General features: G+C 58.6%; 1 protein-coding gene across 2 annotated transcripts in view; it reads right to left on the bottom strand.

Moving 5' to 3' along the window:
• The window catches only part of DOK4 (docking protein 4), a 29023-nt gene extending 8724 nt beyond the window's left edge, over positions 1–20299 (bottom strand). For both annotated transcript variants that reach the window (XM_084644180.1, XM_084644181.1), the window contains exons 1-5: positions 20132–20299; positions 4903–5010; positions 4131–4245; positions 1098–1217; positions 641–830 (exon numbers count right to left, since the gene is read on the bottom strand). In XM_084644180.1, the coding sequence (XP_084500306.1) occupies positions 641–830; positions 1098–1217; positions 4131–4245; positions 4903–5010; positions 20132–20197 (599 nt within the window). In that variant the 5' untranslated portion in view covers positions 20198–20299. The remainder of the gene's footprint in view (positions 1–640; positions 831–1097; positions 1218–4130; positions 4246–4902; positions 5011–20131) is intronic.
• Between the last annotated feature and the right edge of the window lie 232 nt (positions 20300–20531).

The raw sequence follows: 20531 nt of genomic DNA, 5'->3' as shown, positions 1-20531 counted from the left end.
AAGCAGCTTTTTTCTTGCAGGTGCCAGTTCAAAAGCTCCAGGGCAGGGCAGACTGGAGAGGATGAGGGTTTTTCTCTCTCTGTAAAAGCCATGTGGTGAGTCAGCGGATGGGAAGGTCGAGTATGAAAGGAAAGCTCATGTTTCTTTCCTCTCTAGCAGGTAATTATCTGGAGTCCCTAATATAGTCAGGCCTGGCTGAGGCAAGTCATTTTGCAAACAAAGTTGGCACAAATCTTCAAGGGGGAGGAACGTGGGTGGTCAGGCAACTGCGCTTAGACGTCCGGAGACCCTGGTTCAAATCCTGCCACAAGCTGGAATTGACCAGCATTCTTGTCACTGGTCCCTAATGCAAAAACCACCACTGCGGGATTCATTCTCCTTCCCGTTCCGGAGAGGCCCACGGCTGGAACCGAGGTGCATCGGCAGAGCAGTGTGCGGGAATCCTAGCCCAGTGCCCGACTCTCACCCTCCCTCACTTCCACAAGCACAATTATTGCTCATATTCACCCAGCGTGTCTCTAGGGAGGTCTCCAGGGGCTTAGGATCCTGGCCTGTCAGAGCTCGCTTCCCCCTCCCCGCCATCCGCAGTCAGACCGCACGGCCCCGCCGCAGCGTGCTGAAGGAGAGAGGAGTGTCCTACCGGCCGGCCTCGAAGGTGAACCTGGTGGCATCACGCCCATAGCGGCGCAGCGAGCACAGGGGCCAGGAGATGAGCTTGACCCGGGGGTTGTGCATGTCCCAGAGGTAGATATTTTCGTGGGTGATCTGCAGTTTACACTCCCCGTACACGTCCAGGTTCGGGCACGGCAGCAGGAACACGTTGAACCGATCTGCGGTGGGAGATGGGCAGCTGAAACCAAGGAAAGCACCATCCCTACACCCCCACCCGCTCAAGGGGGACGAGCCCAGGCCCCCCATCCCGGTGTGGACCCGCCACATGCAACCCCCACCCCCGAAGTGGGACAAACCCAAGTGCCCTCCCAACGCCCCCTGGTACTCCCAAAGGAAAGGGGAGCCCAGCCCTCTCCGGGTGTTCCCCATCCCGGCTGCCTCCTGTTCCCCCGGGGCAGCGTGCCGGGCACTGCCAGCACTCTCACCTGTCTGCTCACACTGCACCCCGGGAGCCAGGAGGTCGGGCTCCCCCAGGCTGATGTCGTTGAGACGTGCTCCTAGGCACTCAATGGACAGGGTCTTGTACCACTCCTCGGCCTCCAGCTCTGTGGGGAGCCAAGAGCCGCCCGTCAGCCCCTGCCCCCACCGCGTCCCTCGGCTCCCCCAGCACAAGCCAGCTGGGGAACGCCACATTACACAGGATCCCCCTCCCCGAACAGGAGACGTGCGCTGTGCTCCCGGTTCTCTGGGCTATGGTCACACCTTGCAGCCTGTGTCCTGCTGGCTGGAGCCACATGGCAGCTGCAGAAATGCACCGCTGGGACTTCCCAGCTTGTAAGGCCCATGTGATCATCCAGTCTGGCCTGTATAACCAGGACCCCTGGACTTCCCTGAATTAATTCCTGGTTGATCTAGAGCATCTGTTAGAAAACCAGCCAATCCTGACGACCCCTGGTGAGCTATTAATTATCCTCCCTGTTAAAATGCGGCACTTTACGTCTGAATTTGTCTAGTTAACTTCCACCCCATCGGGTCTTGTTATACCTTTGTCTGCTAGATCAGTGGGCCACCTATTATCAAATCTGTTCACCCTGGAGCACCCCCAACCCAGCCCAGAGCTCAAACCAGCACCGTTGAGCCCCATGCTCTAGCCCCGTTCATCACAAAAGATCCCAAGTGCCGTAGGATGGGCCAATTCCCGGAGTCCATGCTTAGGAGACTCTTCCTTTGTCCTCAAGGGCACTTGGTGCCCAGTGGGCATTTTGCCACAGGAAGGGCTAATAGTTAAGTGAGAGAGTCCGGATTGTGGCCCAGTCCATATGGTAAAGAGATCACTCACCCGCCAGTGAAATGCAGCCACCTCTGGGGTGGAACACAGCAGACATTCCGCACCAGCCATACTACAGAGCAGTTTTTAGCCAGGGTAGTGGAAAACGCCTTCTCCAGTGAAAATCCAGGGGAGATTTTGGGTTGGCAGAAACTACTCCGGTTTGAATTTGACGGCGACCCCAGAGTTAAATTTGACGGTGACCCCTCCTCGTGCAATCTCCAATAACGACAAGTGCTCAGCACCGGGGGCTTTACACCTTATTCCCAACACAGTGCCCCATGGCGAACAATTTTTTCACGGACAATTTCAATCAATGTCATGGCAGAGGTCCAGGAAACAAGCCCATGTCACAGAAAGGGGGGGAGCAAGGGGCTGGGGGGAGAGGAAGGGGAGGGCTGGAGAGCGATCCCACCCCACGCTAACTCCGCAGCAGCAGCTCCTGTCCTGTGGGGGGCGCCAGCTCCCTGCTGTGAACGTTGTGACCTGGGCACACAGCACCTCTCGGCCCCCTCCAGAGATGGAGCTGGAGGGCCACATTTGATTGGCGTTGCCACCTAGCGCCTGGGGTCGCCTCGCCACGCCACTGGGGTTTGGCAGGGGCCACCACCACAGGGGCCAGGTCGCAACGCCCAGAGGGGAGAGGAGCTGCCCTCGCAGAGCTCACGGACTTCAGTCACAGTCACTCTTACCGGGAACAGCGTGACCTCCCGTGCCAGGGCGTCGGCTCAGCACTGACTCAGAGGGAAGAGCACCACCTACCCCGCCGCCAGCACGTGGGAGTGTCCCAACCGGCTCCGGCCCAGGCCCAACCCTGCCTTGCCTGGGGGAGCGAACAGGGTCCCAGCAGCCGCGGTGGAGCTGTAAGCCAGAGAAGGCACAATGCCCCCGAAGGAGCTCTCCCTCCTTCCCCCGGCCAGGCCAGGCCAGGATCTCAAAGCGCTTCACCCACATTGACTAATGAACCTCCACAGTCCCCAGACGAGGGGCGGGCTGATCTCCCTCAAGCCCCCTCATGCACCCCAGCGGGCTGGCTCTCAGTCCTGCAGACAGCTTCCTAGATTGTGTGGCAGCCTGGAACTCCTGAGCCAGCTTCCCTGGCATTCAGAAGGAAGGGCGTTAATTAACGAAGGAGAATTAATCCTGCAATCAGCACGGTCGCCCCTGGGTTATTTCTGCTGAGCTCCGATTCTGTCCTTATGTTGCCCCCATGTTTTCACTGTGCACCAGATTTTGGATTAGCGGCGTTAGAGAAATCGCCCAGGGGAAGCAGGCGGTTTCGGCAGCTGGCTAGGGACGGTTGGGCCCCCAGAAAGGTGTGGGTGCGGATTAGGTCTGTGGGGTAAACGTATTAGATGGGTATTGTTGCAAAAAATGACCAGTTAACAACGTAGCTATTTAAATGGTCATCTTTAGCCTGTGGAGGTGACTTTGAGCCCCAAAGAGGAGGTGAGGAGATTGTACCCAGCCAGCGGCGAGTTCAGGCTCTCTGCAGACTCAGGCAGAAGCCAGCCAGTCAGGAGAAAGAACAAGGAGGACTTGTGGCACCTTAGAGACTAACAAATTTATTTGGGCATAAGCTTTCATGGGCTAAAGCCCACTTCATCGGATGCATGCAGTGGAAAATACAGTAGGAAGATGAGATATATATCAGAGAACCTGAAAAAATATATATCTTCCTACTGTATTTTCCACTGCACGCATCTGATGAAGTGGGTTTAGCCCACGAAAGCTTATGCCCAAATAAATTTGTTAGTCTCTAAAGTGCCACAAGTCCTCCTCGTTCTTTTTGCTGATACAGGCTAACACGGCTGCCCCTCTGAAACCAGCCAGTCAGGCACATTTTAAAGCTGACTAAGCAACCACAAGGACTGGGAATGTTGTGTTCATCAGTGAAAGCGGCAATTCTAGACCACATTCCCTGGCAGTCAAAGGGGCCACGCTGCACAGACAGGGCGACAGGGACCGTGGGCCACATTCTCCAAAGGGCTCCACACCCTTCTGAAAGGGTGGAGTGAGATGGAGTGACCTGTCCATGGTTTCAGAGGGGATCAGAGGCAGAGCTGGGAGTAGCACCTAGGCATTCTGGCTGCCAATCCCAATCTCTAAGCATGCTTCCCCTGGCCTTTCCCCAGCCCGGCAGCTCGCGACCTTGCCAGCTCCAAGCTGAAACCGACAGACGTCCTCCTACCTGAGTCGCAGGTGAAAGTCCTGGCCGATTCGTCGGCGAAGATGATGGCCACGGCCTGCCTCTTGGTCTCTTTCGGCAACCGCGTGATGCACTTCACGTTGCTGATCTCCGTGACCTGCAGAGGGAGACCTTTGTTCCTGAGCGGCCGCCATCTGCATTCTGCACCCCCCCTTTTCTGCACCGAGTAATGGGGGTCCCTCAAAGTCTCCCCTCCTCCGCCTGGCTCCTCTTGGTTTCTCCACTGCTCGGCACTAGGTATTCAGGGGGAGCCTCTACCTTCCCCAGGGAGAGCCACAGGGGCTCTCAGCATGGGGGGGCATAGAAAGCCACGTGAGTACCTGTATTTCAAGGGGAGAGTCCCAAAGCTAACGGAGATCAATTGCAGCAAGAAAACATTTGGCCAGAAAACTGTTCTCTTGAAAAACGCAAGCTGGGGAAGGAGGAGCGCAGCAGCAAAGGTTTGTCAGCTCATCGGGACACAGGCAGGTAAAGGGCCATGACACTTGGATCCTGCATACCAGTGTTCAACAATCACCCTGGGCAAGGAATTCTTCACTGCAACGTACTTTTGGCCAGGCCCCGGAAGAATCACCACGACAAATGGGGAGGGAGCGCCGGCTATGGGGGAGCGCCCAGCTGTTCCAGTCCCACCCAGCAGGAGTCGCTGTGGGGAATGGGGTAAGAGCGCTGGCTGGGGGTGGGAGCTCTGCCTCAGTGATTTATTCAGCTGCGTCAGAGCAAAGGGGCAACAGATAAGCAGACTCTCTCCAACCTTTGGGCATCCACGCAGGCACACTGATTTCTCGTCCGGATACTTCTCTAGCCGCTGGGGCCCTTTACTGGAGGATTTCCTGAACACCAGCCAGCATCTCCGATAGATCTGCCGGAGAGACACCAACACAGAGGCTGCATCATGAACCGAGCACCCCTGCAATTGCACAGGAACATCTCGCGGGGGAGCATTTTACCCAGCGATCAAACGCCCCCTGACTGGGGTTTCTGTCACCACCAGCCTCATTTATAGCAAAATCCAGGGAAAACCTCTTGCAGTGAATCCCCGTTTGCTCCCTACCACAGATCAGTCCAGCTTCTTCGAGGCCAAGGAGAGCCGAAGAGCTGTGCGCGTTATGGCCACATCTGTGTGAATCTGAACAAGTACACTGGGCTCAGAAACGGCAGGGACTGGGCCCCTAGACAAGACAGTCGGATGGATCAATCGCTCCAACGAGAAAGGACCAGACACCACTTTACAGCAGCCTGTGTGATGCAGACTGGACCCTAGACTGTAGGGAACAGCCCTGCAGAGATTTGGGGATGGACCAAGGCAGGAGCAGCAGAAGGTCCCTCCAAGTGGGGGAGCCAACAGTGCCCGAACCATGGCCCCGCCCCTTCTCCCTGAGGCCCCGCCCTCGCACCACACCTTCTCCCCAAGACCCCGCCCCCTGCTCACTCCTCTCCGCCCCTACCTCCCATCACTCACCCTTATGGTCGGTAAAAAGTGGGAAGGCCAGGAGAGGGTCAGGCACTCGGTTGCTTTCGCAGGCCGAGCTGTACGCCCAGTATGACAGCCGCGGCCTGTGATAGGTGCAGGCAGCAGCAGGGGCCGCCAGAGAGATTTCCCTCCCTGCCGCGTCAAACCGGCGCTCTGTGGGCCTGACGCTCCTCCCGCTCACGCCCGTGGAAATCCGCCTTCTCCCGGTTGCTCACTGTCACCAACATCGCCGCTAACGCCCAGAACGTGCCCCCCACGTTCAAAAGTGACCGCGTTACAGACAAAGACAGACAGACAAACCAGCAGGCTGGGCCTCGACTGGAGGACGATCTAGGCTGGACTTTAGCAACAGGTTCCCCCGCTCAGAGAGTCCCCTGCGGATAGGTTCGCTCGACAGGGGGGCGAGCTCCCTTGAAAGGAGAGTCTGCCCCGCATGCTGGCTATGGAAATCACCGACTGTAGACGGGCAGGTCTCAAACTTTAGCAACCCCAGGACCCCGATTTTGATTTACAATTTTTCAGGGACCCCCCCCAAGTTCCTCCGCTCAGCCCTTGCCCCACCTGCTTTCCTGAGGCCCCACCCCTTCCCTGAGGCCCTGCCCCCCACTCACTCCATCCCCCCTCCCTCCGTCCCTCGCTCTCCCCCACCCTCACTTTCACTAGGCTAGGGCAGGGTCTTTGGGTGCAGAAGGGGGTGAGACATGCGAGCTCTGGAAGGGAGTTTGGGTGTGGGCTCGGGGCTGGGGCAGGGGTGCGGGAGGGGGTGAGGGGTTCAAGCTCCGGCCGGGTGGCGCTTACTTCAGGCGGCTTCCAAAAGTAACTGGCACATCCCTCTGGCAGCAGCTCCTAGGCGGGGGGGGGGGAGGGCAGGGGGTCTCCATATGCTGCTCCAGCTCGCAGGCACCGCCCCTGCAGCTCCCATTGGCTGCAGTTCCCAGCCAATGGGAGCTGCGGAGTCGGCGCTTGGGGTGGGGGCAGTGCGTGGAGACCCCTGATTGCCCCCTACAGGCCACAGGGATGTGCTGGCTACTTCCGGGAGCAGCGCGGAGCCAAGGCAGGTAGGAAACCTGCCTTAGCCCCACTGCGCCGCCCGACTTTTCGCATTCAGGAGGCGCTGGGGGGGAGGGGTTGAGGGAAGGAGGGGGAGGAGTTGATCAGGGGGCCTGCAAACCCCAGGGGTTTGCGGACCCCAGTTTGAGAAATGCTGCTGTAGACAGTAGCTAGGGCCTTACCAAATTCATAGTCCATTTTGGTCAATTTCACGGTCAGAGGATTTTAAAAATTATATAGTTCACAGTTTCAGATACTTAAATCTGAAATGTCACAGTGTTGTAACTGTGGGGGTCCCAACCCAAAGGAGGGCCAAGGGGGGGTCCCAAGGCTATTGTAGGGGGCACGGTAGTGCCACCCCCACTTCTGTTCAGCCAGCAGCGGTGGAGCTCCTTGCAGCCGGGGGAGGTTGCCAGAGATGGGACTGACCCAGCCCCAGGAGTGGCCCCTGCAGGGGAAGAGGAAGTCCTGTCCCACCCCAGCCCAGCTGGGACTAGTATCTGGAACACTGCGCGCAGTAAAGAGCCCCCAGCCCTGCCCCTCCCCTACACGAGCCAGATTTCACCGGGGAGAACAGATTTCAGGGTCTGTGGCGTGGTTTTCACAGCCGTGAATTTGATAAGCCCTAACAGAAGCACATGGCCCCCTTTCACCCCATTTGGGAGCCGCCGTGAAACACCTTCTCAGGAGAGATCAGAGCCGCCGGCCCACTGTCATACAGTGTTCATGCAGAAAGACAGGAAGCCCCTCAACCCCAACCCAGAGGCGATCTCTTAAGCTCTAACACCAGCCCCCTCCTTTCCTATCCCTTCTTGGCATGCAACTGACACTCTGGTACACCGAGAATCTCTCCCCAGCTCAAGGCAGCAGGACTGAGTGGTTACAGCAGGAGTCTGGGAGCCAGGCCATTCCAGGTCCCAGTCCCGACTCAGGTCACTAACTTACTATGTCAACTTCCACTAGTTATTAGAGCCTGACTTTGACGCTTCCATCGATCTCAGCAGGTGCTCAATAGCTTAGAAAATTCAGGTTCCAGAGTAGCAGCCGTGTTAGTCTGTATCCGCAAAAAGAACAGGAGGACTTGGGGCACCTTAGAGACTAACCAATTTGTTTGAGCATAAGCTTTCGTGAGCTACATACATCGGATGCATCCGATGAAGTGAGCTGTAGCCCACGGAAGCTTATGCTCAAACAAATTGGTTAGTCTCTAAGGTGCCCCAAGTCCTCCTGCACTTTTTAGAAAATTCAGGCTCTTTGGGCCTCAGTTGCCCCATCTTTCAAATGGGGATAGCACCACCCACTTTTGCAAAGCCCTTGAAGATGGAAGACAGCAGGCTCATTGTTAAGCCACACCCACCCCTAGCATTTCACGTACGGACTGAACCCCGGCTCCGAGACGATTCCCTCGGATTTCATTGCACGGCCCATTACACCACCACCGCAATTGGTTCTGTTCGTGCAGCACCTGGGCACTGTAATGCAATTTGCCTTCTTGGCTCTCTTCTCATTCCAAGGAATCCTGGCACCTTTTTCTTCTCACTCCAGGCTTTCAAACAAGAGAAATCACAGCAGTTGGACGGCAAGGCCCTTGGAGCTGAATTACTGCATAGGTCAGGTCTATAGGCACTCATTGTAGAAGCCAGCAGCCGGGAGGACTTGGTTACTCGCTTGAGTCTACACAGAACAGGGGTATCTGTCTTGCTCCAGGATTCGTAGCTCAGCCTGCCAGAGTCATCAGCAACAGGACACTGTACCAAGGGCCTGACCCAAAGCTGGACTCAAAGAGGTTTGGATCCAGGCCCCAAAACCCCAGCCTGGCCACGAGGTGGGGTAATGCTCGGCACAGCCCAGGGAAGGGAGAGTGGGCAGCGCTGGGGCAGCAGCTGGGTAGGGTCAAGATGGCATGGTACTCCCGGCTTGGTTAGGGAGAGATCAAGGAGGTGATTGTCAGGCTGGTCTGGCAGGAGGTTGTGGCTGGGAACAGAACAGAAAGCAGAGGCAGCGCCAGCCAGCTGATGCCCGAATGGAGGATGGCATGGCGGTGGTGCAAGGTGTAACAAAGCCACAGCAACCTCGAACCTGCCCCGTGTCACTCTCCTGCCCCCCACGAGGTTCTGCTGAGCGGCTGTGGGTGAAGAGAGGGCAGAACGAACTCCAGGAGGATCTCCACTAGCTGTTAGCAGTACGTGGCCTATGAGACAGAGGAGCAGTTCTGGTCCATCCAGCAGGGGGCAGTGGTGCACACGCTCCCCAGCACAAAGCCTAGGCAGCTCCAGCCAGGGGATTCCCAGGCCAGCATGCCGAGGCACCAAGCAATGGCAAGGTAAGGACAGGATGGGCAGTGCTTGGCCGCACCCCCTCCTGGCATCCCGGATGCCAAGTGAGCCCACGCCCCTTTTTTTCCCATCTGCTCACACCACATGCAGAGTCTCCTGCCTACACTCTCCCGCAGCGTCCCCCTCCTGCAACCTCCTCTCATCTCTGCAGCCCCACTGGATCACCCGCTTCGTCTCCCTGCCGCCCCTTGTGAGTGTGCTGGGCTGCCAATCCTCAGGGCAATTGATCCATTTGCACCTGCAGCCAGGGCAGCCCTTTACCAGTCCCAGTGCATGGCCCTGACCTGATAAAGCATCGTGTGCCCCAAGCACCGCGGCCCAGCCCAGGAGCCGCACCCCAGGGTCACACCCAGGGTCCATCTCACCCCAAACCCACCAGAGCTGAAAGGCCGAGCAAGGTGGGGACAGCTCGGCAGGCGACAGGCCCCCACTGCGTTGCAGACACTGTTGTTCCCGGCCCCGCCTGTCACCCACAAACCGGAACCCCCCCGATGCCTCGCTCCGATCCTGGGGCTGCTGCCTGGCCAGCCCTGGGGGAAGTGGGTGCAGAGCAGCCCGCTCCTGGTTCCAGGCGCTCTGGATGAACGCAGCGAGACGCAGGGTCAGGCTTCTTGAGCGCGGGTCCCGGGCCAGGGCTGCGGCAGGGTACACCCAAGAATGAGGGCCAAGTGCCAGCCCCGGACTGCAAAGGGCAGAGCCAGCAGCTGGCACATGGCACTCAGTGTTTGCAAAGTAACCACTGCGCCAGCGAGGAGTCGCCCTGCACAGCGCCCAGAGGAAGGACCTGGCGTCAGTGCGCCGGGAACCACCACTTTATAGCTCCACAGCACCGTCTGTCGGGCCAGGCCCAGCGCCCTTCACCGGCTAGGAGCCGGAGGCTGCTCTCCCGGACCCAGCTTACACCCCTGTGCATAACCACCCCGACCCCTACGGAGTTACTCCCGACTTACACCCCGGCGCGTAACCGCCCTGGCCCCTACAGAGTTACTCCTGATTTGCACCATGGTGTGTAACTGGCCTGGCCCCTACAGACTTACTCCCGACATACACCCCTGTGCGTAACCGCCCTGGCCTTACGTAGTTACTCCCGACTTACACCCTGGCACGTAACCGCCCCGGCCCTTACGGACTTACTCCTGACTCACACCCCGGCACGTAACCGCCCCAGCCCCTATGGAGTTACTTCAGACTTACACCCTGGCACATAACCACCCTGGCCCCTACGGAGTTACTCCAGACTTACACCTCGGTGTGTAACTGCCCTGGCCCCTATGGAGTTACTCCTGATTTGCACCGTGGTGTGTAACTGCCCTGGCCCCTATGCAGTTACTCCCGATTTAAAATCGGAACCAGGCCCAAAATCCACAAGGGTCACTTCAAGAGCCACTTTAAACATCCTGAACTCTCGATTTACACCGGCTGAGGATCTGGCCCGGCAGCTGTTCAATGGCTCGGAGCAATGCTGCACTGCAGTTCAGGACGGGAAGGGAAACAGGACCAGGAGCCCACTTCTCCACCCCCCCTCCCCTGACGCTGTCATGGCAGGTCGCGCGGGTGCAAACCACCCCCAGTCAGGCTGCAGGGCCGGGGGGACTGGAAAGCCTGACGCCTGCAGCCCCGGGAGGCTGCTTAAGCAGAGGGATGGCACAGAAACCAAAGCAGCCACCACCGCTCACGTATAAACGCGGGGGACATTCCAAAATATTTATCGGCTCGTTAAACCAGAGGGCCTGCACCGCGGCCAGCCCAGAGTTTACACGGGCCCCGGGACTCCTGGAGCTGGCAGTGGAGGCTGATGGCGGCTGGCAGAGCTGCCAACTCAACCATAAGCTGCCTGGGAACACCCCTGTTAAAATTCAGCCCCCAAACCGGGCTGCGGGTGGGGCAGGTTTCCGTGCCTTCGGCGGAGTGGTTCCCCTGGGCAGTACCACGTCCTCCCGGCAGGAAGGGCTCAGCCCTGGGACTCCCTTCCCCCCCCCCCAGAAGCTGCTGATGGTTTTCATCCTTGCAGTGGATTAAATTACACTTTTGCTGAAGTGGGAGGGGAAGGCAGGAGAGGAAGTATTTAAAATTCCCAGGAAGGCTCTCCCACACGTCCCTCCTCACTCTGTTCCAAAAGACAACAGTAAGGAATCCCTCGGCACTTCCCAAAGGAGGCAGGATCAGCGCCACCCATTTTACAGATGGGGAAACTGAGGCAAGGGGAGGCAAAGCAACTTGCCTGAGGCCCTCAAATAGAACCCAGCTCATCCAAGCCCCACGCAGCTCGTGTTTTAGCCCAGACCATAAACCCGCTTAAAATCCCGGCACCACAGCACTGAACCAGCCCACAGTAGCGTGCCCCAGCCGTCTCCAACAGGGCGACAGGGCAAAGCTCGTCCCTTGCTGTGCCCCACGGGTCCCTCCCAAAGCGCCGCAGCCAACGTCCGGAGAAGCTGGCCAACGGAAAGGCTGGCACGGGAGCAGGCTGGCACGGGAGGATGGGGCAGGGAGCGCCAGGCTCGGCACCAGCTCAGCAGCGAAAGGGTTAACGCCAGGGGCACTTCGAAGGGGCTTTCCCAGCCCATTGAGAGGAATGGGTAAGGCTCCCTTGTTCCCAGCTGCCACCCGTGAGGGTTTCTCTCCCCGCCGTCAGCCAGCACCCCCACCCCGCCACAGCAGATCTCAACGCGCGGAACGACCAGGAGGGACGCCAGCGAGGAGACATCATTAGCCTCAGCTCACAGAGGGGAAACTGAGCCACAGCAAGGGGCAGAGACGCACGCCAGGAGCCGAGAACAGAACCCAGAAGTCCTGGGCCACAAAGGTTGGCGGGGTTTATGGCACATTCTCTACGACGCACAAGGAGGAGGGAGATCCTCGACATGCCCACGAACGCCTGTTGTCTCAGCTTGGAACGGACATTCCTCCGCCCCGCTATTGTCGTAATCCCATCGCGCTGCACCCTCGCCCGCTTCCCGCCGGGCAGAACCACGCGCAGCAGCCAAGCCGGGCTCTAACCGGCCACGGCAGCTCAGAGCCGCCTGCTCCACCTTTCTGCTGCAGCCGGACACGGCGCACCTCGAGGCGATTCCAGTCCCAAGTCTTCACTTCCTGGCCTGCACTGTTGTGGGGTGATCAGCGATCTCAGCCTGGGACCAAGGAATCAGCAACGCCCAAGCCGTGGGCCCTGCTCTGACCCGCCCGTGCCTCAGTTTCCCTGGGAGATAACAGCACTTGGCGGGGAGGGGGGATTTAACTCATTAGTGTCTGTCGAGCACTCTGGGCAGGAGGTGCTAGAGAAGGGCCTGGCTACAACAGGAATCCAGTTAGTCCAGATGCCAGGGACTGGGGGTGACTGACGGGCTATCGTGGTCTGGCTCCTCTCTCGGGGGGAGGGCGGAAGAATAAACGGGCAGCAGGTACCTCCCCGCCTGCACCAGCGTCTGCCCGATCCCTGCAGAGTCCCAGGATTCGCCTTGAGGCGAAACCTGGATCTGGGGACAGCAGAGGCCGGCTGGGTTTTACAGCTTCTCCTGCTCCCCCCACCCCCACCCCCGCTTCCCTGGGATGCTCAAGGCCCCTCCGGTCACTCTGCCAGCGTTAATTGCAGCGCAATCTCACTTAATTAGTGGCAGCCGGAGCAGCGGCCATGTCTGCCTGACTGGTGTATTCCCCCGGGCACTCGCACACACCTGCCCCCTCTGCCACGCACAGGCCCTTCGCTGCTTTACCCCTCAGGCCCCAGAAGCCCCCCACCCCGGTCCTTTCCCTGCAGCAGTTCGACCCCCGCTGCCTCCTTCCAGGCAGTTTTATTCTGGGGGGAGCTGCCCCTTCCCACCCACCCCCACCCCGCCTTCTCCTCTCCCTGACAGCCCTCCGCATCACATCCCTCCCAGCTATTCACCTTCCCTTTCCTGCCCACCCCCCTTCTTTGTTCTCTGTAATTAGCATGAAATTAACCAGTTCGCTCTTGCTCAGAACTGGCCCTTCTCTGCTCTACTGCCATTGATATCTGCTGCTGAGCCAGGAGGTCTGTCTGTCCGCTCACTGAGCTATTGCCTCTAATCCCAGGGATTGCACACTGGCCCCATTGCCTGCTCTCAGCACCGCTGCTGGGCCAAAGCCAGACCAGACCGCGGCGAGCTTCCCCCACCGCAGTGCCCAGCCGGAGCCAGTCCAGACTGCGGTGAGCTTCCCCCCCCAGCAGTGCCCAGCCGGAACCAGGCCAGACTGCGGCGAGCTTCCCCCCCCCAGCAGAGCCCAGCCGGAGCCAGACCAGACTGCAGCGAGCTTCCCCCCCACCACAGTGCCCAGCCGGAGCCAGGCCAGACTGCGGCAAGCTTCCCCCCCCCCCACAGTGCCCAGCCAGAGCCAGGCCAGACTGCGGCGAGCTTCCCCGCCACCGCAGTGCCCCAGGCCAGACTGCGGTGAGCTTCCCCCCCACCGCAGTGCCCAGCCGGAGCCAGGCCAGACTGCGGCAAGCTTCCCCCCAGCAGTGCCCAGTGAGAGCCAGGCCAGACTGCAGTGAGCTTCCTCCCAGCAGTGCCCCAGGCCAGACTGTGGTGACCACATCTCCTCACGAGTTTGATTTCATATAACTAGACTTGCTCTGCACCCTGTGTGGGAGGGAGCGTGGTGAGCAACCCCTGCATTTGAAGGGTGAAACCCCTGTGCGAAATGACCAGGTTTCTGGACAGCTCAGATGCAGGGAGCCAGAGTGCTGTAGCTTTGCAGACATATAACAAGCCCCCTGAGAGCACAGCGGCTATTTGGCACATAGCACTTCCTCCCAGCCCGGTCCGCCTCCGGCGAATCTCCGGCTGCTTCTAAGAAAACATCTTTACTGAGCTGTCTGGGAGAATTAGCCCCTGATGCAGATTTCAGAGCCCGTGACGCGCACGGCCAGTGAGGCGCCGATGGCCAATTTGCAGAGGGGGCTGGTCCAGGGAACGAGCACTTCCCGCTCCCCCAGCCCTCCCAGTCCCGCAGCCCTCTGCACACAAAGCTCCGGCTTACAGGATCCAGGCCTGATTGTTTCTTGCCTCCAAGGTGGGTGGGTCCCTCACACGCCTCTGTCTGGGGGATGTCTGCAGCACCCGGGGAACTGGAGAAGTACCAACCCCTGACAGGAACAGAAGCTCCTTTCAGGTGGTCCCCCCTAAGCAGCAGATGGGCCTGGCTCAGTGTCAGCAATGGGCTACAGCCCACTCACGTTGAGGCTCCAGAGAAGACAGCGATACCAGAGGCTTCTGTGAGTGGGCTGCTAGTCTAGGTCTGGACACCGCTGGCCCCAGCCCGGCCGTAGCTGAGCGCTTCACAGACACCAATCAATGTGCCCATTTTACAGACGGGGAACCAAGGCCCCGATTTGGTGACAGAGCAAGGAACTGGATCCCACATGTCCCGTGCCGGTCATTTTCCCTGGCCCTGGCTGGAGTCAACCGCATTGTCCTGCCACATCCAACAGGCAGAAAAATAAACCATCAGGAGCAAACTAAAATGAAGGCTCCACAGGAGAGAGCACAGTGTGTGCGTCACGCCACGGCTGCCTCCCAGTCAGCGCACGTAGGAATTTAAAGGGGCAGAACTCGGAAAACAAAGGCCCTGCAGGTGCCTGTGACAGAGGCCCATTGGCGGTTGGCTACTTTGCGTCAGCAACTCTGGTCAGGCCGGGCAACACCGAACACGCTGCGGTCGTGATATATACCCCAAGGGCGGCCTGTCATAGATCGTTGGAAAACTAATAACTCACTGATCATGAATATTCTCGCACGACGTCCGTAGGGTAAACCCACAAAGGCCTTCAGAGATACATGCTGCAAAGATGTCCGTAAAATGTATTTGGCCCCCACCACGCCTGTTGCAGACAAGGGGACATATTCCACCTGCCTGAAAGCGTCTCCGATGTAAAGTAGGCAACATGTGACCAGAGACGAGGAAGGTGCATTTACATAAAAGGTGAAGAAAGCCATCAGCCTGGCGAGGAGGGGAGACAGCCTCAGCTATAAAGACAGGGGCTCTGAACCTCAAATGAGAAGCAATCCATTGTGCATACGTTACTGTGTTACAGCAGTGTATGGAGTGAGGTCTTTTATACAAGCCTGTGCCACACAGCTGATTAACATCATTGTAAAATGCACTGACACTGTAGGAGGATTTCTGGATGCTCACTGACACACTGCGCTTTAAAGTCTGCGACCAAACAAAAGGAGAAACAGGTTCTCTCCCAGACAGGAGGGGAGGCTGCTGTCTACCTGTCTCCAATGTCAATTAAGCAGTGTGGAATCAAAACGATGGAAGTACCTTTGCATACGAATCAGCAGGAGGATGGGATGTCCACAAGAAAAGAAGAGCAGCAGGAAGGCTGAAGAATGAACTTTGGGGTGATATAAGGGGCACAAAAAGACAAAGGGGGCATCCATCACTTGGGGGATTCCACGGGCCAGAGCTCTTGAAATCACAGAGCGTTGGCTCTTTTGCCCAAAGAGGCTGATGTCTCGGGGAGCTGAGTGTAGGTGAGAAACCTGCTCACCAAAGATGGTCTCTTTCTGAAACTACGTTGTGTCTTAGAAGTGTATTTTCACTTAGAATCATAGACTTTAAGGTCAGAAGGGACCATTATAATCATCTAGTCTGACCTCCTGCACAACGCAGGCCACAGAATCTCACCCACCCACTCCTGTAACAAACCCCTGACCTACGTCTGAGCTATTGAAGTCCTCAACTCATGGTTTAAAGACTTCAAGCTGCAGAGAATCCTCCAGCAAGTGACCCGTGCCCCACGCTGCAGAGGAAGGCAAAAAACCCCTAGGGCCTCTGCCAATCTGCCCTGGAGGAAAATTCCTTCCCAAACCCAATATGGCCATCAGCTGAACCCTGAGCAGGTGAGCAAGACTCACCAGCCAGACACTCAGGAAAGAATTCTCTGTAGTAACTCAGATCCCACCCCATCTAACATCCCATTATAGGCCATTGGGCATATTTACCGCTAATAGTCAAAGATCAATTTATTGACAAAATTAGGCTAGACTTCTGTTTGCTTGTAACCCCCATCTACCTTTATTCCTTATACTTGGCATCACTTAATCCTCTCTCTGTTGGATTAAATAAACTTGTTTTACTTTTGATCCAAACCAACCCAGCGCTGGGATTGGACTGAGGGTGTATGTCAAAGCCCAGTTACATTAATGAACTGCAGTGTATTGACTCTGCAAAGACGCAACGAACTTACCAACGTCTGAGAGTGTCCCAGGAGAGGGCTGGACATGACCCAAGCAGGCGGACTGGGGTAAGTCTAGGGCCAGGGGCAGGGTGTTGGAGTCACTCTGCAAACAGTAACCGGGCAGTGGAAGCCAGGCTGTGACCCACATGCTGGCAGCCGGGATCCGGGCTGTGAGCCAGAGCAGCAGAGCTCTAGAGGCCCCCAGAACTGCAGGGCAGGTGAGGACAGAACCCCCCGCTGGTCTGGGTTGAACCCCAAAACATCACAGTGTCGTTAATGGGCTACGCACTGTGCACGACCCCACAAGAGAGACAGCCCCTGCCCTGAGGAGCTCACAATGTAACGGGACAGATAATGCCCACCAGGAGAGCCAGCGGGTAATGCAGGCCCAGGGCCGCATTGTGTCCTTAGGAGGAGGAGGCACCAGGCGTTAAGAGAGCGCCGCAGACGCTCGGCTCTGCCCATCAGCACCCCCACCCGGGCTGGGCCCAGGCCCGCAGAGGGCAGCACTCGTGCCAAACAGCCCTAGCACGAGGGGCAGTGCAAGGGCAGGGGACGTATCCCTGCCACACGCACGGCCAGCCGCACAGGCCTGGGGGACACTCCCCCCTCTCCCAGGCTGGCCCCGGGCCTACCCCTCAGAACCGCGCTCTCTCCAGCGCCCGATGCCGGTGGCAGGACTTGGCCGACGCTCGCCGTGCCCCTTAAAGGAGGGCTTGGAATGAGGCGAGCGGAGCCTGGCACACGGGGACGGGGCGCCAGGAGCAGGAACGACGGGAAGGAGGCTGAGGCTGCACCGTCCTGGAAGACAGTCAGACGTTCTCCCTCCATCCAGCAGCACAGCTCCAGAGGCGGGGGCAGCGTTAGCCGCGCTTGGCCTCCCTGCTCAGACGCACGGCATCCTCGCAGCTGGCTCTCGCCACCTCGGCTGCCCCCCGGCTCCCTCCCCTGAAGCTGCACCAAACGCTGGAGCAGTGGGGAGAGAATTGCCGACAGCCCCCGGCGTACACAAGGCCCCTGTCAGAGCCCGAGCGTGCAGGGAAAGCTCCAGGAGCGGCCACGGGTTTCGGACCCACCCGGATGCCTCAAGCAGCCGCTTTGGGAAAATGTTGGCCTGTCCCCCTCCCCCAGTTCTGGGGCTCCACCTCCCCAGCTGCACAAGGGGGCGAGAGACACCCATCTCAGAGGCGAGGCCGAATCCCTGATGTCGGCGAAGGGCAGGGGAATGGCGCTCCAAAAGCACTAAGCCACACCCGAGGGAGGCCCGGCAGTTCGGGGTAGATTCTCGGCCGGCCACGTGAGCAGTCCAGCATCCATTCCTGCCAGAGCAGCTTCCCCGGATACTCAAAGCGGACAGTGAACTGGGCCATAACCTGCAGATTCCTGTGTTCGACCCCTGGAGCTGCCTCCCAGCCCGACCTGGGCTGTGTGCTCTTTTCTCTCACTTTACCACGCCCAGTACAGGCACAGATCTGCCACATGCACCCGGGCGGCTCGGGCCTGGTAGCTCGGCAGAGGGCTGCACCCACTCGGTGCAAGGCCCCAGAAACGGTCAGCAGGGCACGGCGGAGACCTGGCTGGCGCAGGGCCCTGGGGACGACAAACAAGGCCTTTCACCATTAAGTCGCCAGTTCAAATCGGCCCCAAGTCCTTAGTGAGCGACTGGCCTAGGAGACTTAGAGGGTTTGCCACAGGCCATGTTGCAACTAGCCGCCTTGTCAGCAGTAAATGCCAGGGCGCGTGGGGAGGTTAAACTCCTCTCTCACCCCGTACGGTAGGGTGCAGAAGCTGCTCCTTTCCTGTGGACACAGGCTGCTGCCTGCCAGCCAAGACCCACAGGCAGTCCCGCTGGAGGGCTGGAGCTCCGGATCGTGCATGGGGCCACGAGCACAGATGGGGTAACAACCTGCACCCGATGGCTGGGCCCAGGGTTTGCTGCAGTGTGGAGGCTTGGGGAACATCAGAAGGCTTGACAGGCTCCCCACAGCCCCCGTGCCCCATGTGCGGGACCCAGGGCAGCTGGGGCCGGGATGAAGAATGTGCACAGACGGCAGCTGCAGGCGGGTTGGCTGGGTGACATTATCTGGGGGTGATTTAGTGCTGATGGAGCTGGCCCGAGCCCAGGCGCTGGGCACCCCCTGCCCTCAAACAGCTCAGCCAGGCCCAGCTGCCACCCACCAGAGTGGAGATGTGGGTGCCCTGCTATTCCAGCCCTGCCAGTGCCCCAAAATCCCAACCCACCACTCCCCTTTCCATTCCAGTGCTTGGCCCCAAACACCCAGCTCTGCTGATGCCCCTCAATCCTGACCCACAGCCCCCCGCCCCATGCTATTGCAACCCTGGTCCCCCATACCAGAGTCTGTCCATCCTGCCCCGCCCCCCCATGCTGCCCCAGACGCGACTCCATCCCAAGCAGAGGTGCCACTCATGGCCAAATAACCCGTGTGATGGTTTATTTCACATCCAGACTGAGATCTCCCATTGGCCCCTGCCACGAACCAGGGTTTGACCTCCTCTTGCCGGGGGGGGGAAAAGGCCCGTGCGCCACCCCACAGCTCCATGCATCTGGGGGTTTCTTTGTCTCAGCAATTGCAGTTTGGCCCCTTTAAGAACGGATCCTAGTACAGAGCCCTCTCCATTGAAATGCGAAGCACACCGGCTCTCCACCAACTCTGCTTAAAATATGGGTCAAGCCAACCAGCTTGGGAGCCCCGGTCACGTGGGATCACCTGCATCTCGCGTGACAGGCTGGCAGGTGAAAAAATTAACTGCTCTTTGGGGGAGGGGCAGGGTGGAGCAAGAATTTGAACCTCCTCTACCAGCAGCTGCCCCTGCCACCCCCGCTCCTCCCTCGGGCAGCCTCTGCCTGCCGCTGTGACTCCCGTAAGCAGAGGGGCCCAAAGTCCCTGACCAGCGGCCCCAGTTCTCTCACTAAGGACCGAATCCTTGGAAATCGCCTCCAGGCCCCATTGCAATCCATGGGAGCGGAGCACGGGCAGCTTTGGGCCCCAAATCAGTGAGCTGCTAACACATCCCAGCCCCCGCTCCCATCCCCCTACAGAGGGGTACAGCACCATGTACGCCTCCCCCCGACTTCCACCCACCCACTCCTCCGGCTGCACAACCCACCTCCCCGGTGATGCACAGGCGAGGGACCCAACGGGAGATTTAACTATTCCCTAGCCAGTGCTCACGTCATGCGCAAATGCAGCCAGCGGCATGGAAGGGGCCCGGGGCGACAGGGTGTAAGGATCTAGCTGGATTTGGCCGCTAGGCCTGCCTCGTGGCTTTAAATCCGTCCCTGCCCGCACCGGGCCGCAGCCTGCCCTGTCCGGACAGCACGAGCACAAACCACAGTGCCAGATTCCCACTGAATTACACAGAAAGCAACAAGTGCAAACCCATCTTCTCTCCTCTCTCCCCTTAGCCTATCAATTACCCATGCAGTCAGATGCTTTTCTCAAAAAAATTATCTACGCACAGCTTGTCCCCTGGGCTGATCCCAATTCAGCAGAGTTTGTCTCTTGGAGGGAGATTGCTGCAGCTGAATTCAAAGGACAATCCCCCTCCCTCCCTCCCTCCCCGACTTTTCCATGGAAATGCCACAGCTGCAACTTTACCCGTCCCCAGAATGACCAGTGACAGCGGCCAGCGCAGCTGCGTACAGCCCCCTACGCACGGCACAGGAGTCCTGGGTGCTCAGAGCCAGCCGCGGTCGGGAAGGATGCTTGGGCATAACCCAGAGACAGGATCTCGAGCGAGGATGCTCTCAACACAAAAGAGGGATAGGGGGGTGGGGGAGGGCGTTCTGCATTTTGCAGCTGCCCTGGTGTTTCAAAAGCGGGGTTGGGGGGAGGACCTTCAAAGCTAACGGTAATGAATCATGCATCACAATCCCCGCGACCACCTCCCCACTTACCCCTAATTTCCTGCTCTTCATTTTCACGTAGCCCTGTTTGACGATGTCGTTAAAATTCGTAGCCATGGCGTAGCCCTCTGCAGCCGGGATCCACTCCCAAGGAGCTCCAGGCTTTTCCCTCGTCCGCTTTCCTTCCGTCTGTCTTTCCCACCCCCCCTCGCTCCTCCTTCTGCGTTCACCTGTTTTCAGATCCTCCCCGGGGTCTGGGTCGGGGTCCTCCTCAGCATTGTTCTAGCAGCCCTCATGCTCTCCTCCTTCCCGGCACTGGCTGTAAAATAAAAATGACAGATTAGAGATAGTGACATCTTCCCCTTGGTTCCCCCCCCCCCGGCCTGCCCACTTTTCTCTTTCTGGCTGAACCATTCGGGAAAAACCAAGGTGCATCATACAGAAGAGGAGA

Source organism: Lepidochelys olivacea, assembly GCF_965140295.1.
Source record: "Lepidochelys olivacea isolate rLepOli2 genome assembly, chromosome: 12".
Lineage (NCBI taxonomy): Eukaryota > Metazoa > Chordata > Testudines > Cheloniidae > Lepidochelys > Lepidochelys olivacea.
The sequence above is the reverse complement of the archived record's forward strand: the minus strand, read 5'-3'. Positions and strand labels throughout refer to the sequence as shown.